The following is a 26,624-nucleotide window of genomic DNA, read 5'->3' as shown; positions in this document are numbered from 1 at the left end:
ACTGGGGCCACGGTGCCCAGAGGGATGGGCTCGGGGCCAGTGCTCACGTGCAGGTCCTCCTGGGCCTGTGGGGCAGTCGGCCTCCTCTCCCGCGGACTCCAGGCTGTGGAGGCAGGGAGAAGCGTCACCAGTTGTCCTGCTGGCACACTGGGCTTTGTGTCCGGGCTGCGTTTGGGCCTGTAAACCGTGGCTCCCCTGCATCCCACCCGGGGCCCCTCCCACCTCTCCAGGACCTGTCAGGGCGTGTATAGGGCAGGGGTGGGTGAGCAAACACGGGGCCCTCCCGCCTGCTGCACACAGACCCCCTCTGGACCTGACAGTGACAGCCTGTGGCCCCAGATCCGCGTGTGGGTGCGGGGCTGGCGGCCACCACGCTGCCCAGGCCCCCAGACTCCTGGGGGGCGGTGCCCACACGCAGGCCAGAGGCAGGGTGCAGTCCCGAGTGAGCTCTGTGCCCACTAAGAGCCCACATCCCTGCGGTCCCGTTCAGGGCAGCCTCCCGGACACTGGGGTGGGGTTGGCGTAGAGCTGGGGGAGGACGCCTCGAGGGCCTCCCGGGGAGGCGTGTCTTAGGGAGAGGCCCCTCTGCTGCTCCCAGTGTGCCGAGGCCTCCCCCTCCAGCCTGGCAGGTGCCCTGCGGCGGGACCTGCCCCGGGCCTCCACCTGGGCACTCCCTGCCTCCTTGTGCTCTGCCCTCCTCACCACTCTGCAGTGACGGCCCGGCACAGCCGGCCTGGCTTTCTCTTCCCTCTCTGCCTGGGCTCCCACTTCTGCTCCTCATTTTCCCTCTGTCTGGACGCTTACTAGATCAGTCTGCACCATGGAGTGTTGACTTGAAGGTTCCCATCATCCGGCCTTCCCCGATCATCCATTCTCAAGGTCCCTGCCTCTCTCTCCCAAGCTCAGCTTTGAGAGGCCCTGCCTCCTCTCTGGGCCCACAGAGTTAGTTTCCTGAGGCTGCTGTAGCAAAAAACCTTAAACCGGGAGGCTTGAAACAACTGAACTCTCTCCTGGGCGTGTATCCAGAAAAGAGGAGAACTCTGATTTGAAAGGTACGCGCTCCCCAGTGTTCACAGCAGCGCTGGTTACGACAGCTGAGATGTGGAAGCGACCCACATGCCCAGTAACAGATGACTGGGTTAAGAAGATGCGGTGCAAGATACAGTGGAGCATTACTCAGCCAGAGAAAAGAATTAAATAATGCTGTTTGCAGCAACACGGAGGAACCTAGAGATTATTATACTAAATGAAATAGACCAAAGAGATCACATGACATCTGTTACATACGGAATCTAAAAAAGTGGCACAAATGAATTTATAAAGTAGAAACAGACTCACAGACATAGAAAACAAACTTTTGGTTATTGAAGGAGCAGGGAGGGAGGGATAAATTAGCGGTTTGGGATTAACAGAGACACTACTTTATATAAAATAAACAACAAGGACCTGCTATTGAAATATAGCACAGGGAACTGTATTCAGTGTCTTGTAATAACCTACAGTGGAAAAGAATCTGAGAATGTGTGTGTGTGTGTTTATGTATTTGTATAACTGAATCACTTTGCTATATACCTGAAACTAACACAACATTGTAAATCAACTGCATTTCCTTAAAAGTTGTCTGCTTTGGGGAAAACATGCGTTTAGCAGTGATGTAAGAATTCAGTAATAGTGGGACTTCCCTGGCAGTCCAGGGGTTAACTCCTCATGCTCTCAGTGCAGGGGGCACGGGTTTGATCCCTGGTCAGGGAAAGTCCCACGTGCCACATAGTGCGGTTAAAAAAAAAAATCACAAGAATTAAATACTACCTAACAGAAGTTCCCCAGTGGCTCCTCAGTAAAGAACCTGCCTGCATTGCAAGAGCCATGGGAGACTCGGGTTCGATCCCTGGTTCGGAAAGATCCCCTAGAGGAGGGCATGGCAACCCACTTCCGTATTCTTGCCTGGAGAATCCCACGGACAGAGGAGCCTGGAGGTTTACACATGGGGTTGGAAAGAGTCCATCACGACCGAGGCGACTGAGTATGCACAACATGCATGCAAACAGATTCAAAACAAAAACAGGAAAAAACAAAAACCAGAAGTCTGTCTCGTCATGGTTCTGGAGACAGGAAGTCCGTAGATCAAGATGTGGGCAGGGTTGGATCCTCCTCAGAGCTCCAAGGGGAAATCCATCCCAGGCCTGCCTCCCAGCTCTGGGGGCTGCTGGTGACCCCTTGAGGCTCCTTGTTGGCAGCTGCATCCCCCGATCTCCACCTCCACCTTCACCTGGCCTCCTTCCTGTCTACCATGTTCTCTTCTTGTAAGGACACCAGTCACTGGATGTAGGGATCTCCCCAAATCCAAGATGACATCATCTCAAGAGCCTTGACTGATCACAACCGCAAAAACTGTTCTCAGACAAGGTCCTCCCCTAAAGTTCCATCTGGGCCTTCAGCCCGAGTTGAGGGGCCGAGTGGATTCACCCCAGGCTGGTCCTGCTCCTTGGCGCTGCCTCACACGTGCTTCTAGTGAACAGGCACATGACTTTACATTTAGGCAGCTGATTCCGGAAATGCCACCTATGGTTTTCCACCCATCATGTCTCTCTTGCCAGCAGCCCCGGGGCCAGCACGCGTCTCTGTTCACCTCTGCCTCACTGACTTCCGGCCTCTCCAAGCCCAGGCCCAGAGAAGACCCTTCTTTGCAGGCCACCCCATCCTGTAGCCTGGGGGCTTCTGCATCCTGGCTCCCTGGCTTTGCCTGGGCCTGACCAGCTGAGGGTGATCCCAGAGGATGCCGGGCATGGGGTGATTCTGGGTTTCCCAGTTCCAGATACAGCTGTCTATGGTCCCTTCCTGGGGATGTGAGCTGGTCCCCTAGGAGCTCACGGAGGCTGGGCACGCAGGGCCCCAGCTGTCAGGCTGGCTGGCCCACCAGACAGACACAGGCCAGCTGCTTGCCCGTGAGAGGGGCTGGGCCAGGTTGCGGCCCCCAGATTGCTGTGTGGCAGCCCTAGCATCCATTGTGACCAGAGGTGGAGGATGGGGCTTTGAGAGGTGCTTGAGGTGACACGCGGTCATAAGGGGGCATCCTGAGTCCGTCAGAGGGGTGTCCTCTTAAGAGGGGGAGGGAGGGAGACTTGCCTCTGAGCACACCCCGAGGAAAGGCCCCGTGAGGACACTGGGCCACGGCGGCCTCCTGCAGACGGCACTCACCGGAGGCCGTGCCGGCAGCCTCGTCTCAGGCTCCAGCCTCCACAGCTGTGAGAAATACAAGCTGCCCATTCTGTGGGATTTGGTTCTGGTGGCCCGAGCTAATACAGAAGGTTATTTTGATCCTTGTTTTTTTTTTTTTTGGCCTCACCACATGGCATGTGGGATCTTACTTTCCCGACGAGGAATCAAACCCGCACCCTCTGTGTTGAAAGTGCGGAGTCTTAACCACTGGACTGCCAGGGAAGTCCCCAGAGGGTTATTTCAGAAGGGAGGGGTCAGGAAAAGCTTTTTGAGAATGTCGTGTTTGAGCTGAAACCCAAAGAACGAGAAGGAGCTCCGTGGAAGGTTCCAGAAAAGGGCGAGGTGGGTGCAAGGGCCCAGAGGCAGGAGGCATGGGAGGGCCTTTTGGGCCACCAGGAAGTTGCAGTTTGCCAGGGAAAGTCTGGATTGTACCCGAGGCCCCGTCCCCTTTTCAGGTGGCCTCCGCGCGAGCCTGTCATCGCCCAGGGCCTCAGTTTCCCCACTTGTCAAGTGGAGGGGAGCCCTCTGCCTCTGAGGGCTGCTTCAGGGTCCCACCCAGAGTGGGCGCCTGGCTGGCGGGCCGGGGGAGAGGCCCCCAGGCGCCAGCTGCGCTGCACTCAGACCTCTGGGGACCCTTCCTCCTCCCCAGCCCGAACGTCTGGGCTCAACAGCCGCCACCGCCGAAGGAAACAAAACGTGCTCACAGCGGACCCTCTGATTCAGCCGGGGTTGGGGATTTGGCAGCGGCAGCCGAGTCTGATTAAAGGCATTCCGAGGCACACTCGGTGTTTGTGTATCTGGTTCTGTATTTACACTTTGGGAACGAGCGAGGAGGCAGCTGGGGAGTGTCTCCACCGGCCAGGGGCCGGGGGCTGGAGTGACTCAGCCTGGAATCCGAGCTCAGCCACATGCCTGTGACGCTTTCATTCATTCCCTGATTCATTCATTATTCCTTCCTGTGCTCAGCAGACGTGTCCTGAGAAACTCCAGTGTACCAGGCACATTTCGTGGAGGGGGCAGCCTGGCCTGCCTCACTGCGGAGCCCTCCCTTGGTGTGGGGGCCCGTGCTGGGGGTGGGACTGGGGTAGCAACAAAGTTAACAACAGTGAGTTCTTACTAGTTTTAGCTGCATGGTGTGGCTTGTGGGATCTTAGTTCCCCAACTAGGGATTTTTTAAAAAATATATTTATTTATTTGGCCGCACTTTTTCTTAGATCCTTGACCAGGGATCAAACCTGAGCCCGCTGCATTGGGAGCAGGGAGTCTTAGCCATTGAACCGCCAAGGAAGTCCCTCTAACTGGTGATTGAAATGGGGGCCTTAGCAGAGAAAGTGCAGAGTCCAAACCACCGGACTGTCAGGGCATTCCCAATGACAGTGAATTAAAAATGAACTAAAAACTGAAATGGAAGAGCTCAATCTGTAAAATTCCTAGAAGGAAGCGCTAAAAGCACAAGCAAAGAATTGGACCCTGTCAGCATTGAAAACTTGTGAGCATCAAAAGACTGTCAAGACAATGAAAAGACAGAGAAAGAAAATACTTGCAAACCATATAGCTGTGCATGTGTGCTAGGTCGCCTCAGTTGTGTTCGACTCTCTGTGACCCTGTGGACTGTAGCCCACCAGGCTCTGATAAGAGGTGAGGATTCGGAATGTAAAGCTGCAGAATAGCACCGGGAGCTCAACTTGGTGCTCTGATGACCTGGAGGGGTGGGGTGGTGGGGAGGCTTCAGGGGATGTGGGTGTACATACAGCTGGTTAACCGAGGGCTTTCCTGGTGACTGAGACGGTAAAGTCTGCCTGCAAAGCAAGAGACCTGGGTTCGGTCGCTGGGTCAGAAGAGAAATGGCCACCCAGCCCAGTGTTCTTGCCTGGGAAATCCCATGCAGAGGAGCCTGGCAGGCTGCAGTCCCGTGGGCTTGCAAAGAGTTGGACACGACCGAGCGACTAATACTTACAGCTGATTCACATTGTTGTATAGCAGAAACCAACACAATATTGTAAAGCAGTTATACTCCAATTAAAAATAAAGACCCAGAATATATACTCAACAAGGGAAGAAACATGCAACTCAGTTTTTAAAAAGGCGAAGGGCTTGGCATTTCCCTAAAGATTTACCAGTGGCCAGGAAGCACATGATGAGATGCTCAGCATCGCTGATCGTCAGGGAAAGGAAAATCAGAACCGCAGTAAAGGCACCGCCTCCCACTCGTCAGGATGGCCACTGTCCAAACAGCAGAGATTAACCAGTGCTGGTGAGGACGTGGGGGAGCTGGAACTCTTGTACACTGCTGGTAGGAATGTAAGACGGTGTGGTAGCTGTGGAAGACAGTCTGGTGGTCCCTCAATGAGACAGACATGGAATTACCATGTGATGCAGCAGTTCTCCTTGTAGGTGTGTTCCTGAGGGGTTTGAAAGCAGGGACTCAAGCAGGCACACCCACAGCACCGCTAGTCACAGTCGCCAGGAGGTGGGACGGCACACGTCCATCTGCAGGTGAGTGGATAAAACAGCGTGGCCCAGCCGTGCGGTGAGGTGTTAATTCAGACCCAAACAGGGGTGAAGCTCTGACACAGGCTGCAACGCGGACGAACTCTAAAAACATGCCAGAGAAAGAAGCCAGACACAGACAAATAGTGTGTGATCCCTTTTGTGTGTGTTAAAGTCACTCAGCCATGTCTGACTCCGTAGCCCTTATGTACTGAAGCCCGCCAGGCTCCTCTGTCCATGGGATTTCCCGGGCAAGAATACTGGAGTGGGTTGCCATTTCCTTCTTCAGGGGATCTTCCCGACCCAGGGATCAAACCCGCATCTCTCATGTCTCTTGGGTTGGCAGGCTGGTTTTTTACCACTAGCGCCAGCTAGGAAGCCCAATCCCCTTTGTGTGAAATGTCAAGAATAGGCAAATGCAGAGAGACAGAAAGAGAGCTGGTGGTTATGGGGCTGTGAGGGGGCTGAGGAGCGACTGTTAATGGGCACTGGGTCTCTTTTGGGGTGATGAGAATGCTCTTGGCCTAGCTAAAGCTGATGGTCATATGGTACTGTGAATGTACTAGACATCACTGATGTGTGCACTTTAAAATGGTTCATTTTGGGGCAAAAAAATAAATAAATAAAATGGTTCATTTTCTGTTGCATGACTTTGATAAAAAAGAAAGGAAAAAGTTTAAAAAGAGAAAAAAGCGGTCCCAGGCCTTGCTGATTGGGCGCTTGTGCTGGCGCAGCAGTCTGCCCGAGCCCCAGGTGTTCGTTCCCGGAGCGGGCAGCAGAGGTGTGCGGAGAGACAGGTCATCCCACGACTGTGGCGGATGCAGCCTGAGAGGGCCCGCCTCCCCTCCTCAGGCTCTGGTCTGGTGCTGGAGCAGCTGAGGCTGGGCAGCCTCCTAGGGCCGGTTCCTTGGAAGGAACCTGCAGGGATACCGCCAGACAAAACTGGGACACAGCTGCCCATGGGGAACGCTGGCTCCGGAAGACGCAGCAGCAGCTCCATGAGATTCAGAGTCAGATCCTTTCAGGGGCTCTCAGGGACTCCCTCCAAAGGCCCCTCCGGCTGCTGGAACACTCGGAGAACCTGACAAAACCCCCGGGTCCCTCCCTTCCTGGGGACAGCCTCCAGAAGTGGCCCCTTCAAGGGCCCCTCTGACGTCAGTGACCTCCTGAGGACCCCACCTTGGGGAGCCCAGTGGACGGGGCTTCAGGCCAGGGCGTGAGAATTCCCTGGGGTCCTGCGCAGCTCTCAGGTCCCCAAGGGTGGTACCCTCTCGATGGATTTGCTCTCCACCTCCCTCTCACGAGTGGCTCTTTGCCCGTGCGCCAGGGAAGCGGTCTGTTCATCCTTGGGCCTCAGTTTCCCCAGAGACAGGGTGCTCTGTCTCACGAGAGCGCAGGAGGCCCATGGTCCCCGCCTGGGGTTCCGAGCACAGAGAGCCGGACCCGTTGTTTCTGCACCCGCAGGCTCTTCCGGCGTCTGGCCTCTCGGTCCCCGCGGGGGTGCCATGCTGCACCGTTGTGCCAGGGCCCTCGCGGGGCTGACAGTCTAATGGGACGAGAGAGACCTCGAGTGGTTCTGGAGAGTGAGCCGTGGAGCTGACGCCACCTCCACGGGAGGGGAGAGGTGCACCGTGTTGGGCCGGCCCAGGGGGAACAGCCCCTCGGAGGAGGGAGTGCCAGTGCAAAGGCCCTGAGGAGGCCCCCTCGGCGGGCGGAGCGTGGTGACTCGTGGGGAGCAAGGGGCCAGATAGTGCAGGCCTTCGTGGCGAGAGGGGGACGCAGGTCTGCTCAGCGCTCGAGGCTCCTCCCGGAAGGACGGAGCTCAGCCTTCAGTGTGGCCACTCCCCTTAATCTCATTAGGAGGCTGGCCAGTTGCCATGGTGGTTGTGATGGGCCCGACCAGGGCTGGCTCCTTCTAGACATCGAGGCCTGGGAGGATCTGACAGATGGGAATTCGCTGCATCCTGTGGGGGTCTCGAAGGATTGGGACCGCCCTGGGGAGGTGACTGCGTCTGCCATGCCTTCTCAGGATCACTGGCCCCGATCTTGCCCAGGCCTTGTGGCCCCCACTCCTCCTAGCCCCTCAGATGCTGCCAGGATGCGAGCGGGGTGTGCCCAGTAGGGATGTGGACACAGAAACGGGATACATGCCTCTCAGGGCAACTCTGTCCCCATTGGGTCCCGCCAGCAAGGGGGTTGGGGGAAGCTGGAGAAGTCACCATTTCCCCACCGTTCTGTAGGGGGAGTGGGGGTGGGTGTGGGGGCTCGGTCCTGGCTCAGCCTGTGTCAGGGGCCAGTGGGGGCTTTCCTGCCAAAAACAAGGGCCCCAGGGCTGAGGCGGGACTTGAGGTGGCCTTTTAAAAAATCTGCTTCCTTGCTTGGCCGTGTTGGGCGTCTGTTGCAGCGCACAGGACGTCTCGTGGCAGCGCGTGGGGCCTCCAGCTGTGCTGCGCAGACTCGGTAGTTGCGGCGTGTGGGCTCGGTTTCTCTGAGGCACGTGGGATCTGAGTTCCCCCAACCAGGGATCGAACCCTCAGCCCCACACCGCGTGCCTGTGTGCATGCTAAGTCCCTTCAGTAGCATCCGACTCTTTGTGACCCCATGGACTGTGTCCTCTGTCCATGGGATTCTCTGGGCAAGAACACTGGCGTGGGTTGCCATGCCCTCCTCCAGGGGGTTTTCCTGACCCTGGGATCGAACCTGCGTCTCTTATGTCTCTTGCATTGGCAGGCGGATTCTTTATCACTAGCGCCACCAGGGAAGTCCCCCTGAGGAGGCTCGTGCTGCGTCACCGCCTTGATAGAGCCGACATGGTTGGGTTGATGCTCTGACTCGAAGCTTCTAGACGAGATGGTGTGCTCTGATCTGTGATGTGACGTGGCCTCTGTGACACTGTGGTCCCAGCCGCCCACTGGTCCACAAGGTTATCCAGGAGTCAGGTTCCAGGAGTGGACTCCCTGCCCTGCTCGGCTGCTTCTGAGCTGGGTGGTCCTAGGCCGTTTCTTTGCCTGCTCAGCCTCAGTTTTCCCATCTGGAAAGTGGCGTATGCTGGGAACCCCCTCAAAGGTCCTGTCTTAGATTGAGTTGTGTCCCCTCAAAAGATAAGTCCACATGCTCACCTTGTAGCCTGGGAACGTGACCTTACTTGGCAAGAGCACTTTTGCAGATGTAATTAAGGGTCCCAAGATGAGATGATTCTGAAATAGGATGGGGTCTGAATCTAATGACAGCTATAATTCTGAGAGAAAGGAGAGAGGGTGTGGGACATAGACATAGAGGGTAAGGCTGTGTGGAGACGGAGGCAGAGGTTAGAGAGAGGCAGGCATGAGCCACGGATGAGCCGAGAGAGGCCGGGGTGGATCCTCCATCCGTGGCTCTGGAAGGAATCAACCCTGCCCACACCTTGATCTTGGACTTCACCTCCGGATTTGTGAGGGAGTGAATTCCTGTTGTTTTAAGCTACCCACTTGATGGTAATTTGTTACGGTCAGCCCAGGATACTTAAGACAGAGCATGTGTGATGCCTAAGTGTGCTGATACAGAGAAGCGCTCTGTGCCCCGTGGTGGGGGCGGGGGCTCCGGGGTGCCATCTGCAGTACGTGGGGCGGGGAGACACTGAGCAGAGAGTGGCTGAGGTCAGCACTGTGCTTCTGGCTGGCTGTCGTGGTCCCCATCGGCCCCGCTCTGACCCTAGGGCGTCGCCCCATGCGGTTGGCTGGTTGGTTCACACCTGAGAGCAGGAAGGCTTGAGAGGCATGCACCGGACTGTTGTGGAAAGATCTGGGTCTGCAGAATGCTGGTGGGAGGCAAGGCCAGAAGTGTGACAGCCATGCCTGGGGCCCCAGTGTGGCCACATGCAGGGTTGGCCCCAGACACATTGTGACTGGCAGACCGTGCATCTCGGGTGCCCGCCTCCGGGTGGGGGCAGGATAGGGACGGTAGACAGGGTCTCAGGTCGGGCGTGCATTTGTTTTGTTTTAATATTGAATTTATTTATTTGGCTGCACTGGGTCTTCGTGGCGGCACACAAGGTCTTTTATCTTTATTATTTATTTATTCTTGGTTCCACTGGGTCTCCGTTGCTGTGAGCAGCCTTTCTCTGGCTGCAGTGGATGGGCGCTGCTCTTTGTCGCGGTGCTCAGGCTGCTCGCTGCTGTGATGTCACTAGTTGCCGCGCACAGGTTCCGGAGTCGTGCATGGCCTTCGTTGCTCCACGACATGTGGGATCTTCCCGGACCGGGGATGGAACCCGTGTCCCCTGCGTTGGTGGGCAGATTCCCAACCACTGGACCAGACAGGGATCAAACCCATGTCCTCTGCACTGGCAGGCAGGGACCAGAAGGGGACTGAACCCATGTCCTCTGCACTGGCAGGCGGGTTCTTATCCACTGGACACCAGGGAAGCCCACGAGGATCTTTAGTTGCGGCATGTGGGATCTAGTTCTCTGATCAGGGACCGCACCCACCCCATTGCCTTGGACGTGAAGAGTCTCAGCCACGGCAGCAGTGGGGAGTCAAGGGCCAGGCACTTTGGATCGCGCAAATGTGGTTAGACGAACCAGGAGGCATATGGGAAGAGTCTGGGTCAGTGGAGCCCTTACTGTTGTGATTTTCTTCCTTTTAACTCAGTGGAGGAAGAGGGTAGCTTTAGAGGAAGCTGGGTGGGCAATTCAGGGACTCCCTCTACCATCTTCGCAGTTTTTCGGTGAACCTAAAACTTTCATAGTAAAAGCGGAGATTAAGAGCAACAACAGTGAGAATTCCCTGGCAGTCCAGTGGTTAGAACTCGGTGCTTTGAATGCAGGGATTAGAGAGGCCATCCCTCATTGGGGAACTAAGATCCCACATGCCTCATAACAACAGCAGTAGCAGCAAAGCCAGAGGCCAATGTGAAGGTGACTTGGGGGGCCTGCTCCCTGAGTGGCATGTCAGGGAGGCCCCTCCAGGGTGGGTGCGGAGGGGGAGCTGTCGCAGGCAGCCCTCTGGGGTAGGGGGAGCACAAACTTGGGGTGCTTTGGGGTTGGATGTCTGGAGGGAGTGAGGAGTGGGGAGCGTGGAGGACAGGGAGGCTCCTGTGAGGTGTGGGTGGTAGGGCCCCTCCCACCCTCCGCCGCTGGGGTGGGCTCTGCTCTCACAGTGGGGGAGCCTGGTCTTGGACCCCAGGCGGGCTGACCCTCAGGCCAGAAGCCAGGGGGCACCTGAGAGGCACAGCTCCTCCGTGCCAGCAGGTCTTGTCCGGGCGTCACCACCCTGCCATGCTGCCTTGCGCCAAAACCCATGAGAACGGGGCGAGGGGAAGGGCAGGCCCAAGCCCCCTCAGGGCACCAGGGGTTGTGTCAGTGTCCTGAAAGGTTCTTGCATGGCCGGCCTCCAAGTGGAGCTGTCGCCTGGGTTGTGGAAGTCTGCTCCCGAGCGTGAGAACCGTGGTGTTCATTCATTCATTCGGTTATTCACTCGTGAGCTCTTGTGCTCCTTTGTTCCACCAGCAGGTCTGCTGAGTGTTAGACCCTGGCTTGGATGCTGGGTGTATGGTGAGGTTGGGGGTGGGGTGGGCAGTGCCTCCCAGAGCCTCTGGGCAGAGGGATGCGGGAGGGACTGGGTTTATGGTGAGGTTGGGGGTGGGCTGGGCAGTGCCTCCCAGAGCCTCTGGGCAGAGGGATGCGGGAGGGACTGGGTGTATGGTGAGGTTGGGGGTGGGGTCAGAGGGATGCGGGAGGGACTGGGTTTATGGTGAGGTTGGTAGTGGGGTGGGCAGTGCCTCCCAGAGCCTCTGGGCAGAGGGATGCGGGAGGGACTGGGTTTGATGGGGAGAGGCCTGAGGTCTGTGTCCAGCATTGGTCAGACGCTGCCCCGTGGCATCACTCTCTTGTCCTCCTTGGGCACCCTTGGAGGCATCAGGTCCATGGGTGGAGCCCAGGCTGGCCCCTCCTCACCCCAGGGTCTACTTACTCCTGGGGTTTCCTGGCCAGGCATGAGACAGCAGTCAGCCCCTATGAAAGTTAAGGGGCCCTTAAGACCACCTTCACGTCTGACAGTAGCTGCAGAAATTGAGGGTTCCCAATACTATACTAGGACTTCCCTGGTGGCCCAGATGGTAAAGAACCTGCCTGCAATTTAGGAGACCTGGGTTCCATCCCTGGGTCAAGAGAATCTCTTGGAGAAGGAAATGGCAACCCAGTCCAGTATTCTTGCCTGGAGAATCCCATGGACAGAAGAGTCTGGCAGGCTGCAGGCCATGAAATCACAGAGTCAGACACGACTGAGCGACTGGAAAAGAAAAAAAACTACACTCAGCTCAGCGGTTCACTGGAAGGACTCAGGAGTCACTGCAGACCTTCATACTCACGGTCATGGTCTATTTCTTAGAAGTTCTGTCTGTTCATTTGTTTTTATTTACAGCTGCACCGGGTCTGTTGCTGTGCGCGGGCTTTCTTGAGTTGCGGCGAGCGGGGGCCCCTTTCTAGTTGCGTGCCTGGGCTTTCTGTTGGGGTGGCTTCTCTTCTCGCAGATCACGAGCTCTGGAGCGCAGCGCACGGCCTTAGTTGCCCCGTGCCATGCGGCCTTAGTTCCCGGGCCAGGGATCCAACCCGTGTCTTCTGCATTGGCAGCTGGATTCTTTAGCTACTGGACCGTCAGCGGTGCCCTCGGTCATGCTCTGTTACAGGGAAAGGATGCAGGTCCCAGTTGGAATGGGGCAGTGGCCAGGAGACTTCCAGAGAGAGCTGGAGGACTGCCTTCCCGGTGGAGTCACCTGGACAGTGCTTGCTTCTCCCAGCACCAGTGTGTGGTGACACGCCTGGGGGCTGGCAGCCATGGATCTCCCCAAGCCTTGGTGTCCAGGGTTTTTCCTGGGGTTCACCATACAGACGCAGCCCCAGCAGAGGAAGAGCTGCGAACCTCCGTGGCCTGAGCCCCGCACCCTGGCCCACACTGTTAGCAGAGATACCCAGTGTGGTCTGGGGCCCCGGGCAAACAAATACACTTTTATGTGGCAGGACTTTCACTTCCCAGGAGCTGGGAGCAAAGGTCAAACAGCCCTGGGCCAGGTTAACTCTTTAAAGTGAAAGTGATAGTTGCTCAGTCTTGTCCAACTCTTTGTGACCCTGTGGACTGTAGCCCGCCAGGCTCCTCTGTCCATGGGATTCTCCAGGCAAGGATACTGGAGTGGGTAGCCATTCCCTTCTCCAGGGGCTCTTCCTGACTCAGGTCCAACCCAGGGATCAAACCCAGGTCTCCTGCACTGCAGGCATCCTTTACCAACTGAGCCACCTGGGACGGCCTGTCTGTGCAGCTCCACGTACAACTGAGGATGAGCGCGGGGCTTCCCCAGAGGAGGAGAGGGGCCCCACGCTGGGTCCACTCCAGAGGCTGTATCACCAAGCCTGACGTTCCCGTGACAAAGTGGATGGGGTTTGGGGGCCCCTGTGGGAAGGAGAGGCTCCGGCCAAGATGGCTGGGAGGGCCAGCGTTATCGCAGACACACAGCCGTGAGCAGCACGTTCCCCTTCTCGGCTCCCTCGGCCCGGAAGGTGTGATGCGAGCACTTCCTGTGTCGCACGCCTGGTGTTCACACGTGCACACACACTCATTCTGGACAGCCCACTCTTTGGGAGCGGAAACTGAGGCCCAGGGGGGGGCTGCAGCCTCCAGGGCTGGGTGGTCCTCAAGAGGTGGGGATCATGTGGGTTCCCGCCCTGTGACTCAGAACCAAGAAGGGCCTGGGGGGCGGGTCTCGGGTCCAAGGACACCCGAGCCCACCCTGCTTGGCCTTGCCTGACCCCTCCAGACCAGGGGCTGGCCTGTTTCATCCTGCGTGACCCGGGGCCCTGAGGAAGAGGGACCCAGGGTGTTCATGGCGAACATCTCCAGCGTTTGGAGTCAGGGTCTGGGTCCAGCAGAGGCCTGAGAGCCACCCGTGGCGGAATGGAGCAGGGTCAGGCTCCCTCTCAGCCCCGCCGCCCTTCACAGGAAACAGCTGTTTACCTGGGTGAGGTGCTCCGCTGGGCCAGCAGCCAGTTCCTGAGCTTCGCTTCCCCCTCCGGTGTCCAAGGCCCCCCAGGAAGCCGGGGCTGGCGTGGGAGAGTGGGGCGGCGTGGGCGGCCAGGGAGCGGCGCGCTGCCAGGAGCTGTTTGCGAGGGAACGTGAGCCGCTCTTGTTGTGTACACAGTGTCGACCTTAGCAACCGTCCCAGCCAGCCGCGGTGGACGCCCACCCCTCCCCTGGTGCCCGGCAGCCGCCCCTGTCACGGTACTGCATCCCAGGGCAGATTGATGGGCCTCGGGGACCTGCCCGGAGGCCACCGGTGGTGTCAACCTGGTCAGGAGCATCTGCTATTCCTGGCAAAGTGGAATCGAGGCTCTGGCGAGGGAAGGCCAGGTCCCAGCCCTGCTCGGAGGCAGCTGTGACCGGTCAGGGAGCCCCAGGCTCTCGGTTCTGAGTCCTGGCCCAGGGGGACAAATCCACGTGTAAGTGAATGGTGGAGGACCGTGTAGGGATGTGGCCAGCCCGCAGGAACGCTGTCCAGTGGGTGAGACTGGCGGGACAGGCAGAGGGGGCCTGGGGGCTTAGGCCGGACTCCTTAGAACTCAGGCAGGATCTGGCAGGCCGGCTCATGCTGTACTTTGAAAAGCCAGCGCTGCACTTCAGAGCCGGCCCCTCTGATTCAGACCAGTGGAAAGACAATTTCTGCCGTGTCCGGGCGTAAATTCGCAGCCTCTGGCCCGCGCCCCAGGAACACAGCCTTTGGCGTGATAAGAAATGGCTCCCCCGGGTGGGTGAGGGGCCTCCTGCACAGGCTTCCAGGCTCCAGGTCCACTTGATACTCTTGCTTATTCACCAGTCATTTGAAGCAGCCAGTGAGGCTCCCTCCAGTTCAAGGAGGCAGCACCCTCCCGGATGGGGAGGCGAGTTTCCCTGCCTGGGGTGGGCCACCTGAGGCATCTTGGGTCTCTGATTCTGCTGGTTCCTGGCTCCTTTGAGAATCTGAGTCACGGGAGCCCCACATCCTCTGTGCCTGGTTTCACGCGTAGGGCCCTCGGGCGTTCCTCAGGGTGTGCTCAGGAGGTGTCTTCCCCTTCCTCCCACTATAGCTGTCAGCTTCTCTGTTGCAGCTCCAGCTCCAGAAGTCCCAGTACCTGCAGCTGGGCCCGAGCCGTGGCCAGTACTACGGCGGGTCCCTGCCCAACGTGAACCAGATTGGGAGCGGCACCGTGGATCTGCCCTTCCAGGTGAGCCCCCATGCCTCCCCCACGCCACCTCCCCTCCCACCTGGAGTGTGTTGCAGGCCGGGCCCCACCCTGTCCTCAGAGCGAGAGTGCCTGTATGCCAGCCTGTTGAATGTCGGGGATCACCAGGCAATTGCTGCCACCTGTCCCTCTGCCACACAACCCCCCCCCACCCACTCCTTCCCCTGGGATGGCCTGGCCAGGCCTCGCCCGGATCCCCCCTGCCCGTCCCCTGTCAGCAGACCCCGCAGCAAGGCCAAGGTCTGGCGGTGAGCATTTCGGCAGCCGCTACACCTGTTGGCCGGCTGTGCGGCGGCAGGAACCGCTCAGGGCCTCTGGGGCTTGGCTCCGTCCCGCTTCACTAATCCGCACGCCCAGCAATTCTCAGAAGGAGGCCCCGCGGCCTGACCCCACTTGTCTGCAAACGTTTCTTGGCAGAGATGCACACAGCGCGGCTCCTGCAGGCTGCGTAGCTGCCGCGCACATCCTTATCATAAATAAGAAGAGATAAGGCCCACCGACGGCCTCTCCCCCCGGGCCCCGTCCCTCGACCCTGGTCTGCAGTGGAAGTGGGGGCATGGTGGGCCCAGGAGTCGGCCGAGAGCTGCCTGCCCCCCCACGCCCCCCAGCATGGTGTCTGGGCTTTGTAGCGACAGGGCCGCTGAGCAGCCGCACACCTGTCCCGCGGCTGGGACAGAGCCCCAGAAACAGCCACGTCCCTGTGTCTGCGCGCCGACAGGCCAGGTGGAGCTGGGTCGGCCCCGCAGGGAGCTCAGTCCTGTTCGTTCCCCAGCTGTGCTCCTCCCATGCCGCTGCGGGGATGTGGCAGGGCCCCGGATCCCACGGGCTGGCTCAGCTCTGAGTCCCCAGGGCTGCCTCCGATGGCCTCCACGTGAGAGCACAGGCACCAGGCTGTCTTGCTCCTCTGAGTCAGGGCCCCTCCTTGTTGGGTTTTCTCCCCTCCTCCCTGCTCACCCCTTCCTTCCTCAACGAGTGTGTCTCTCTGGGCACCCCCAAGCTCGGCCCGGTCTGGGGCTACCGTAGGGCCCCCAAGGGCCAAGGGGGGCCTCTTGGGTTTCCCACTGGGGGACCAGGTGAGGCAGGAGTGTCTCAAAGTCTCGGTTCTTTGCATTTTCAGCCCAGCGGATTTCTGGGGGAGGCTCTGGCAGCGGCTCCTGTCTCTCTGGTAAATGAGCCCCTGGGCTGAGGTCTCGGCATCCCCGGCACGTGCGCGGGCGCTAGGTACTCCTGTGCGGCCGCCCTTGTGGCCCCGTGGGAGGTGTCCCCTCTGCCAGTGGAAGCAGATCCGCCCGGCACCCCCTGGTCTGGGGAGGTGCGTGTGGGCACGTCCAGAGACCCCTGCCCTGGGGATCCGAGCATGCACACCAACGCTGCATGGGTTCGTTCCTGTGACACAGGCACACGTGTGCACAGGTCCTGGACTTGGCCTGGCGAGCAGGGCTGTGGCTGGTCTGAGCTGCTCTCTGCCTCTGGCTCTGCTTCAGCTGCCTCAGTTTCCCCGCTGGGCTTCCAGACATCTCTGGGAGATGAACGGCCTGTGCCCTCTGGTACCCATGCCTGGATGGTGAGGTCGCTGCCGTCTCCCGGGCCTGCAACCTTTTGGAGGCAGAAACACATAAAGACCCAAGCTGGCAGGGTCCTTGCTTCCTCGCTGGGTCCAAGAAAGACGGGTCCCCGGGCACCAGGGAGAGCAGTCAGCCCCGAGTGCTAGCTGAGGTGTTCGAACAGGTGGGGCAGAGCGATGAGGCCGCCAGGAGCAGGCTTCCCGAGGAAATTGCTTTTCGCCTGGCTGCGCAGAGAAGAGAGAAGGGCCCAGGGGCCAGATGGCTGGGTAGGGGACCGGTAGCTGCATCCAGAGCTAGGCTAAGGCTGCCAGTCTTGCCCCCATCAGATGGTGTGGGGGCCCCGTGGCGCCAGGGCAGGCGGAGAGCAGGCTCCTGGGGACCTCCGGGGCGGGAACAGGGCCTGACCGGGAGCCTCATGCCAGCCCCAGGTTCTGGAAGGGAGCCCCGTCCGGCCAAGCTGTGGGCCAGGGCTCCGGAAAACACGCCTGCACTTGGCTCCCAGTGGAGCTGGGACAAGGCCGTCGGGGAGGGTGCGCGGGGGTCGAGTCTCAATCAAGACCTGCCCCAGGCTTGCCGAGGAGCCTCCAGGGAGCCAGTACTTGGCCAGGTGGGCCCCTGACATCCTGGGCTGGAAGCCCTGGGGCTGTCTCTTGGCAGGCCCCTCCAGGGATGACGTAGGTGGGGAGAGGAGGTCGGCCAGGCCCGGAGAGAGAGGGAGGAGGCCCGCCTGCACCTGGCGAGGCTGGAGGGGGGCCCTCTGCACCCTGGCACCCCAGCCGGCACCAGGCCCCGAGCTTGCGCTGCTCTGCCTGGCCCGTGCATGCCGGCTGCACTGCACGCCTGGGACCCCCGGCTCGCCGCCGCCCCCACAGTGCTCGGAGGCTAGGGGCAGGGGCCCCAGAGGAAAGGAGGCCCATCTGGAATAGCCGAGGCTGTCTCCAGAGCCGGGCAAGGGGGCGCTGTCAGGGGGACCTTGAGGTCAGATTCTGGGGGTCAGATCTCGGATCGCAGCGGATAACCGTGGTGTGGGCTCCTCTCTCTCTTGTTCCGCCTCTTCCTCTCCTCCCTCCCCGCGTTGGTCCCGTCCCCACCCCCCAGACACCCTTCCAGTCCTCGGGCCTGGACACCAGCCGAACTACCCGGCACCATGGGCTAGTGGACAGAGTGTACCGGGAGCGTGGCCGGCTGGGCTCCCCGCATCGCCGGCCCCTGTCAGTGGACAAACACGGAAGGCAGATATCCTTTTCCCAGAGGATGTGGGCAGCGGGGGTGGGGGTGGGGGTTTGGGCGGGGACCGCTTCATCCAGCTGCCCACACCGTGATAGAATCAGGGCTGCTTCAGTCTTCAGGGCTACTGGGCAGCACCAGGAGGCGGGGATACAATCACATGGCAACCCCAGAAGACTTCCTGGAGGAGGCAGTGCAAGCTGAGGAGCCTTTAGCCAGGCGGGGGTTAGGGGAGCACAGGGAACAGTGATACAGAAGAGTCCCCTGGAGCACACAGCCTGAGATGAGTGGGGAGAGTGCACTCAGATGCCTGCCTGGGCAGGGGGGGCCCAGGAAAGCCGTGAGCCGGGCATCCACACGTCAGGGCCATGGTGGGGAACCCTCCGGGGGCCACATGGAGGGCAGCCCAGCCAAGGCATGGGGCCCGAGGGGGATCTGAGCCTGAGCCAGACCCAGACAGATCAGAGGGAGGCTATCGGAAGACACAGGATTTGCCTTTGCACCTTGGCCAAGCAGAGAAGACTGTCATGAATCCCCCCCCATCCAACCCCCCACTGACTTGGCTGCCCCTTGGTGCTTCGCCAGCCAGCCTCCCCCGCCCCCCGCATCTGAGTGGCTGCTCCTGGGAAGCCCAGCTCGAACACAGAGAAGGCTGTTCTTTCCTGCCTCTTGTTTCCACGGGCTGGGGGAGCCTGAGCAGCTGGGCCCCAGACCGAGCTCTCGGGGCCCCGGGAGCCACCTCGTCAGCCCAGAATTAAGAGTCAAGGCCGGGGTCAGCTGAACTAGACTCCCTGCAGCCCCCCGCCCCCACGGGCCCCCGTTTCACGGCTGAGGCCTCTCTTGGAAGGGGCGCAGCCCGCACGTGCGCTTGCAGGGGGTGAGTGCTGAGTGCTAGGTGGACGGGGCTGCACCCTGGGGGCTGCTCGCAGCCAGGCAGGAAAGGCCCCCCGCCCCGAGGCCCCAGCTGTTCGCAGCCTCCCATCAGCCTGGCTCCTCGGACTGGCCCATGCAGGGTTCCTGGGGCTCAGGGAGGGCCTGAGCCAGCCGCACCACCCCCTTAACTCACACGCACGTGGACAGCTGCCCATACGGCACCGTGTACCTCTCGCCACCTGCGGACACCAGCTGGAGAAGGTCAGTGACCCAGAACCAACCCCCAGCCCTCTCACTGGAAACAAAGCCATATTTCCATCGTGGTCGTGCTTGGAAAACCAAGATGTAGTCCCTTAAAAATGGCAAAACTTAGAAGCATCCAGAAGTTTCTAGAAATCAGCTCTATCCCTGTAACAATGAGGTCACAGTTTTGGGGTCTTCCAGGGATTTTTTTTTTTTTTTCCTTTCTCTGATTTATGACTGGTTTTTTTCTTTTCTTTTTAACCAAAGTTGGGATTGTATGGAATATTCAGTGTCGTCACTTGCTTTATTTCATTTAATGTGCTATTATGATTGTTTCCCACATTCCCAAAAAGCCATAGAAAACGTGACTGGGAAAGTATTATATATTACTAGAAAATTACAGAGATGTATAAATACATGTAGAAGATTAAAAAAACCCATAATGTCATCATATGCTGCGGCTGCTGCTAAGTTGCCTCAGTCGTGTCTGACTCTGTGAGACCCCATAGACGACAGCCCACCAGGCTCCCCCATCCCTGGGATTCTCCAGGCAAGAACAATGGAGTGGGTTGCCATTTCCTTCTCCAATGCATGAAAGTGAAAAGTGAAAGGGAAGTCGCTCAGTCGTGTCCGACTCTTAGCGACCCCATGGACTGCAGCCTACCAGGCTCCTCCGTCCATGGGATTTTCCAGGCAAGGGTACTGGAGTGGGGTGCCATTGCCTTCTCCAAACGTCATCATCTAGGAAGACATAAAATAACAGCAACAATATAGCTAAACAAATACCTGCAGTAACAGCTGATAGCTGCACACCAGTGTTAATGTACTTGCTGCTTCCCAGGTGGCGCTAGTGGTAACCTGCCTGCCGGTGCTGGGGCCGCACGAGACGCAGGTTGGATCCCTGGATCAGGAAGGTCCCCCAGAGGAGGACATGGCAACCCGCTCCACTGTTCTTGCTTGGAGAATCCCCACGGACAGGGGAGCCTGGCGGATACAGTCCGTGGGGTCACACAGAGTTAGACAGGACTGAAGCTACTTAGCACATACGCTTGTCCACACACGTGAATATACTTTAATGACACAGGCGTGTACACTTAAAAGTGGTTAAAAAGGCAAATTTTATTTTAGTACACATACACAGGAAAATATGTGTAGGTGATTTCAGTAAACAAAGATCAAAAGTAAGCAAGCTGTTATAAAAACCCCACAAAATACATATAATTGAGTAACACAGTTTAATGCCCACCAAGCACGTATTCATAGCCCAGGTCCTATTTCAACCATCACACTCATTAACACATTATTGACCAGGGGGTTTTTGCAGAAACGCATGCCTGTGGCATTGATAACGTCTCCAGTCAATAACGTGTCAACTCATGTAAGACCCACAAAACTCTGTAGAGTTGGGGCTGTTATTCTCTCCATTTTTAGGCATAAGAGCACAGAGAGGTGGGAACACTTGCTCAGGGACACACAGCTGGTGGAGGGGGGCCAGGATCTCCCAGCCCCTCATTGCTCATCCAGCCCCAGGCTCAGAGACAGCCCGGCCCTTTGTCATCTAATCTTGTCCCTGAACTAGGTTTCCTCCATGTCACTCTCAGCGTCCAGGACGTTCCTGTCCGGGCGCACATGGCTGTTACTCTCATCCCCACGCTGGCTGTGCAGCTGGTCCTGCCCTTGGTGGGTCTGCCCAGTTTCCCAAGGCTGCCTCTGGTTTCTTAGGCGGCCTCCCTCCAGGCATCTGCAGCTCGGGGCATATTGTGTCATGGGGGCAGAGACTGGAGCCTCTCCTGGGTGCTGGACAGCATTGGGTTGGTTGGAGCAAGACCTTCCTTGGCTTATTTGTCACTGGTGGGGGCCTCCGTGAGGCTGCTGTGGGATTGGCAGGCCCGCTCTCTTCAGGGCTTCAGCAGGAAGGTACCACCCTTTGCCTGAAGCTGAGACGCACATCCAAGGGGCAAGGACGGGCAGGGGCTTTGCAGGCGAAAACCATGGTCACTGTTGTGGTTCTTTAGGGTTTTACTCAGGTCGCAGCTCACAAAACTGTCCCATAACTGTCACCCTCTTTTGTCATGTGGGTCCCAGATGTAGTGGAGTCAAGATATCCCTTTGTCCCCTATGGGGCTGAGGCTCACTGTTTCTCTCCTCTTCCCAGGACCAATTCTGACTCCGCCTTGCACCAGAGCACAATGACGCCCACCCAGCCAGAGCCCTTTACGGGTGGGTCCCAGGATGCGCACCAGAAAAGAGGTATCGGCAGAGCCCACGGGCACCTTTCCTAGGGTCAGGCAAGTCCAGTAGGTGGCCACTGTGCCCTCAGGGGCCACAGACCTGAGAAGGAAGACTCAGCAAGTGCTGTATAACATGAGGAGTTCAGAGAAACTTTCAGAGATGGCACTGCTTGAGCTGGATTTTGAGGGATGCATAGGGGTTTTCTGGGCAGAGAAAACAGTGCCTATGAACTCACAGTGGCTTCTGTTGATGGACTCAGGGTAAGACCTCACAGTCTAAGGGGCCTTGCAGATGCTTTCAAATGTTGGGAGCAGCAAACCCAAGCAGAAGGGGCTTTTATCAGCTCATGACCAGCAGCTGGGGCTAGATGTTCATCTTCAGGGACCATTCAGTCCCTGGCTTCACACTGGATCATTTCCCGGCTCTGATGCTCAGAACCCACTTGGTCACTAAGGTCCATCCTGAAACAGTGAGTGGAAGAGAGGCCAGTTGTCCCCTAACTTTTGTCCAGAGCCTCCTTCACGGCTGGGTTGTGCACACACCTCTGTAGCTGGGGCAGATCTGTACCCAGGCCCTGGTCCCTCCTTGGAGCCAAGTGTGGAGGCAGTGTCCTTGGGACCTTGCAGGAAGGTACACGGCATCTTAAAAACTGGGGCAGCGACACCCAGAGAGTGCGGTGTGATGCTGTGAGGCCAGCCCTCGAAACCCACGTGGGCCTGACCTGCTCCAGGACCCTAAAACCAGGGAATGAATCATGTACGCTGATATCCAGGTGCTTCCCACTTTTCTGGTAGCATTTCACTGGGGGAGTATGTGAACATACCGGAGAAATTCTGCTGAAGGAATGAGGATGGGCAACCAGAATTTCACCGCTTGGCTGGCAGGCACCCTCCCCGTGTGATCTTTCCAGCTCACTGGGGCACCAGCAGCGAGATCGCGGAAGGGAATGTCTCCATAATAAAGTGAGGATTCCAAACTCCTGGGTGGATGAGAGTGCATCTGTCACTTCCTTCCTGCTCCTGGTGCTGGAGGGAGCTTAGAGAGCACTGTCCACCCTGAGGGAGGTCCCCCGCAGAAGTTTGGGCTTTTGGCATGGACAAGTGGACTTTGCCCTCCCAGGGATTCTTTGTGACCCCTGGCAACTCTGAGTCCTGTTGGCCTTGGGGTCAGGGGCGGGAAACACATCACCTCTCCTGTTCCTCTAGGAGGGGCCCAGGCAGTAACAAAGTCTAGGATTAGCCTGGTTGTCCTCCCATCCCCTCGTCTAGGTTTTGAGAAGGAGAAATTCACCCATCTGGCTATGTTCCTAATTTTGCTATTCCAGGTGAAAAACAGCCTTCAACAGGCATAAAGAAATTGGATCTCATTAAGTGTTTACTCTCTCCTTACCTGAAAGGTTTAAGGAAAGGTGCTTCAGGTACAGCTGGCTCCAGGGCCTCGAGAGATGCCATCTTGTTCCTTTCTCCCCGGGACTGGTTAGCACTGCAGGTCATTCATGGGGCCATAGCTGCCATGGGTGGATGGACCTCAGCCTCTGTTGAGCTCTGTGGCTTGGTGCCAAGACCCCAGGAGGGACCCAGCCTCTGGGTGCTAACAGCCCAGAAGAGGAGACAGGTGTCCACAGGGCTGCAGGGGCGCTCATGGGGCAAGACAGCCACTCCTGGGAGAGATGCTTGGTGGTCTTCTGCAGCTTGAGGCCTCTGAGGCCTGAAGAGACCCCGTGAGAGCCAGCAGCCACACACACCCTGAGCTTCAGAGCTTTCATTTTCGTTTCTCTTTAAATCACAGGTCCTCTGTTTTGGGTTTTGTTTCATTTGTTTTTTTTTTTTTTTTACTTTTCTTTTAAAAAATGAAGCTCTTTTGTTCTTTAGTACAATCCCCAGAAGTTACTGTTGGGGCAGTTACATTCATATCACAGTTGTGGCTCTGTGTCAGGGACCACCTGGTACCACTGCAAGGCTGCAAAGATCCCTTTTCTGCTTCTCCTCCAACCCCACCCCACCCTAGTCTTACTGTTAACAGTCCCGGGTATGGAGGAGACCGCATCAGAGACAGACAAGAATCTTTCCAAGCAAGGATGGGACACCAAGAAGGTAAGAGCCTAAGCGCTTTTGAAAGTGGTTTTCCTTCTTGATCTTTTAAAATCTTTTTAGAAGCACAACCCAAGTGAAGATGGTGAAATAGCATGTTGGGAGAACATCTCCTTTCCTGAAATGTGAACCTCATTCTTTTTTTTTTTCAATTTGTTTTTTTTTGCTTCCTAGCATGCAGGATCTTAGTTCCCCAACCAGGGATTGAACCCAGGTCTTTGGCAGTGAGAGTGCACAGTCCTAAGCACTGGACTGTCAGGGAATTCCCCAAACCTCATTTAGCTTTAACCAGTTAGGCCTTGAATACTAACGGCAGGCCTGTTAACACTGGGAAAAACCACGTAAAGAATTAAAATCCATGTTCACTTTGACAGCATGTTTTTTTTGGAAAAATGCAAAGAAGATTAACATGGCTCCTATGCAGGGGTGACAGGCAGATTCATGAAGCATTCCATGTTTTTACATGTACTGATGAACGTTAACTATTAACTAGACTTATTATGGTGATCACTACAGTATATACAAATATAGAATCATCACATTGTACACCTAACACTAATATTATATGCCAATTATATCTCCATTAAAAAAGAGATTGAAGCCAGGGAGGTTAAGTGATGTGCGCAAGGTTGTGAAGATACTTCGGGTTTAGAACCTACACTACCTAATTCTTAGCACGTGGTCATTCTGCTAACCCACAGCATTGGGTAATTTTCATCATTTATCTTTCTCTTTAAACATAAACTTCCATTTATTTGCACAATAATTGGAGCTTTTATTGCAGTACAGAGTCTTCTTGGAATTCCCAGTTGGCTTGAGATTTCTGTATTATCTCTAGATCCAGAAACAAATTTCTCAGTTCCAGCCTACAAAAAGATCTGGTGATAAGATAATTTGTGCCATGAATAGATTTCAAAGAATGTGAATAGAACAAAAATGCATTTAACACTAAAGCGATTTTGAATGTAAAAAAAAAAAGGAATTGACACCTATTGCTGGTCAAGTTGCAGGGAAAGGGGCAGCAACTCAGATCACTCATTCCCTTCAGGAACTCGGAGGGAGATGATGAAGCAGACAGCAGTGTGCTCATTAAGGCGTGTGTTCAGAGCTTTTGGAATCAACTGAAAACAACCTGAATGTTTGACAGCAGGGGATTTATAAGGAAATTGTCCTCAGTCCCTCGTGTGGCAAGCTCTGTGTGTGTGAGTTGGGATCTCTGAAGGAATTTTAAAGGCGTGAGAGACTTGTGAGAAAACTGTTACATAGAAAGAGCAGGATAAAGCTGTTTAGAAAGGCACAAGACACAGAGAGATGCAGATCCCTGGGTGTGCTGGACCAGGCCCTGGGGGAGATGCACGTGCAGGTTTGGCCAGCACTCTTGACCCGGTCCGCATGTTCCAGTTTTGCCCGAGGAGTACATGTCATTTTCATACTCGGTAAAAACCTTTAAAACTCTTTAACAACCCAGAGGAAAAAGTAACTGAAATGTCTAGTTGCAGAGAGGTGCGTCAGTAGGAGAACGGGGTCCCTACCACCTGCCCAAAATGTGCTGCTGCTGTAAAGCCAGAGAAGATGGCAAGTATCACGGCTGGGGAGGAGAGGAGCCCCAGCATCATGGGAGTGAGAAGAGGGTGGCAGAGCCCAGCATCTGGGCCAGACTCCTTTTAACTGCTGCTTGAAACCAAAGGATACATCTGTGAGGATGTCAGTAAAGGAATTCCTGTGGATTCGTTGGGGGTGGGACGGGGGATGATGGGTGAATTCTTCGTACTGTTTAGAAATCCATTAGGATCCCATAACATCCGTGGAATGCGTTTGAAAAGACTTTTCAGAAAAAGTCATTGTCAAAGCGCTTTGCAAAAAATAATCTGGTAATGAAGCGAGTGTTTACTCACGGAATTAAGGAGCCTATGGCCAAGTAGAAACCCGTTCCTCCAGCATTCCCTGCAGGGGCTAAATGCCTGGTGGTCACATGCCACCCCTTGGGTGCCCCAATCACTGCCAGTTGGGCCTTCCCTCCTCCCCACCCCCCAGCTCACTGGCTGTGTGCGTGGAAGGCAGGCCTAGCCTTCTGCCAGTGTGCCCACGTTCTTGTCTGATAATCCTGAGAGAATACCAGGAGTGTCTGCCCGAGGGCCCGGGAGGCAGAGACGAGTAGGGAGCATGACTCAACCGAGCCCTCTGCTGGCATGCGAGGTTCTGCCCAGTCATGTCCGCTGCCCGCGGAAGAGAGTTCCTTCTTTGTCCTTGGACGAGAGTCTAGGGACCCTGCCTGGAGCCTGTGGTTCTTGGATGGCGACAGTGTCCTGGGTTCACAGAAGAGGAAGAGGAAGCAGAGCTTCCCTGGGGCTGGTCTGCAGGGCAGCCACCGTGTCTGTCCCCGGGCAGCGTGGGGCAGGGAGCACAGCAGCCCTGGATTCCCTTGGGAATCACAGCTCAGGCCCCCGCGCCATCGGAAGGCAGGCCAGCAGGGGGCGTGGCCAGCATCTTCTGTGTTATCTGTGGCATCCGGCTTGAGCCTCCTGAGGCTTCTCCATGTGAGGTTCTTCCTTGCCGTGGACAGAGGGACTCTGAGCAGCGGGAGCCTCTGCCACCAGAGCCCTGCCTGCTTTGATTCAGGAGTGACGTAGGGTGTTAGCCACCAGGCACCTGGGTGGGTTTTCAGTGGTCCTGTCCCCCAGCTGGTTGCCAGCAGCCATGGTACAGCCCAGGGGATTTGGATGTGAAGAGTGGGCAGGCTTCCTCTACTTCCCCAATGCCTGCTCTGACGGGACCACACCACCCCTGGTCCATGCCCATCTTACCAGGTAGAGTGAAGCCGGGAGGGGGCTGTAGGAAAACCGTCTCCACACAGTTCTTGGTTTTGCCCCTGGGTGTGTCTGGGGCAGCCCCTCCTCCTATCCTTTGGGGCCACTATTCCTTTATCTGCACCTAAACTGTATTTTTTTTTTTAATTTGTTGAATTTTGGCTGTGCTGGATCTTGGTCGGTGCATGCAGGCTTCTCACTGCAATAGCTGCTCTTGTTGCATGGCATAGACTCCAGGGCTCGTGGGCTTAGTTGCCCCATGGCTTGTGGGATCTTAGTTTCCAGACCAGGGATCGAACCTGTGTCCTGTGCATTGCCACTGGATTGTTAACCACTGGACCACTAGGGAAGTCCCAATAAACTCAGTTCTTGTTGGGTACTTCTTAGCCCTTGTAGGGAGGTCAGCCATACTGTGAGGGGGTGCAGTGCATGTGAGGAGGCCGGCTCAGACTCTGCTATCTTCTCTTTCAGACGGGGCCCAGGCCCAAGTCCTGTGAGGTTCCTGGAATCAAGTAAGTCTCAGCAGGGCCCACCCTGTGTGCCCAAGGCCACCAAGGGCTGCTTGAACAACCCCAGGTCTTCCCATCCGCTCATGAGGCCACGCACCCTGATAAGAAGGGCTCTGTGCCACTG

The 26,624-nt window shown here is 56.9% G+C and overlaps 1 protein-coding gene and 1 non-coding gene across 8 annotated transcripts in view; both read left to right on the top strand.

Moving 5' to 3' along the window:
* Positions 1-26,624, top strand: part of CRTC1 (CREB regulated transcription coactivator 1) — an 80,991-nt gene that overhangs the window by 38,015 nt on the left and 16,352 nt on the right. For 4 of the 7 annotated variants that reach the window (XM_065917391.1, XM_065917393.1, XM_065917389.1 and 1 more), the window contains exons 2-8: positions 14,820-14,936; positions 16,072-16,119; positions 17,618-17,755; positions 18,819-18,880; positions 21,018-21,112; positions 23,102-23,187; positions 26,463-26,503. In XM_065917391.1, coding sequence (XP_065773463.1) covers positions 14,820-14,936; positions 16,072-16,119; positions 17,618-17,755; positions 18,819-18,880; positions 21,018-21,112; positions 23,102-23,187; positions 26,463-26,503 — 587 coding nt within the window. The remainder of the gene's footprint in view (positions 1-14,819; positions 14,937-16,071; positions 16,120-17,617; positions 17,756-18,818; positions 18,881-21,017; positions 21,113-23,101; positions 23,188-26,462; positions 26,504-26,624) is intronic. The other 3 variants (XM_065917395.1, XM_065917392.1, XM_065917390.1) reach the window with 2 other exon arrangements.
* On the top strand, positions 23,543-23,645 carry LOC136156792 (U6 spliceosomal RNA). The gene has a single exon (XR_010661263.1). It is a non-coding gene; the product is annotated as a U6 spliceosomal RNA (small nuclear RNA).

Source organism: Muntiacus reevesi, chromosome 1, assembly GCF_963930625.1.
Source record: "Muntiacus reevesi chromosome 1, mMunRee1.1, whole genome shotgun sequence".
NCBI lineage: Eukaryota > Metazoa > Chordata > Mammalia > Artiodactyla > Cervidae > Muntiacus > Muntiacus reevesi.
This window is presented reverse-complemented; position numbering and strand designations above follow the sequence as displayed.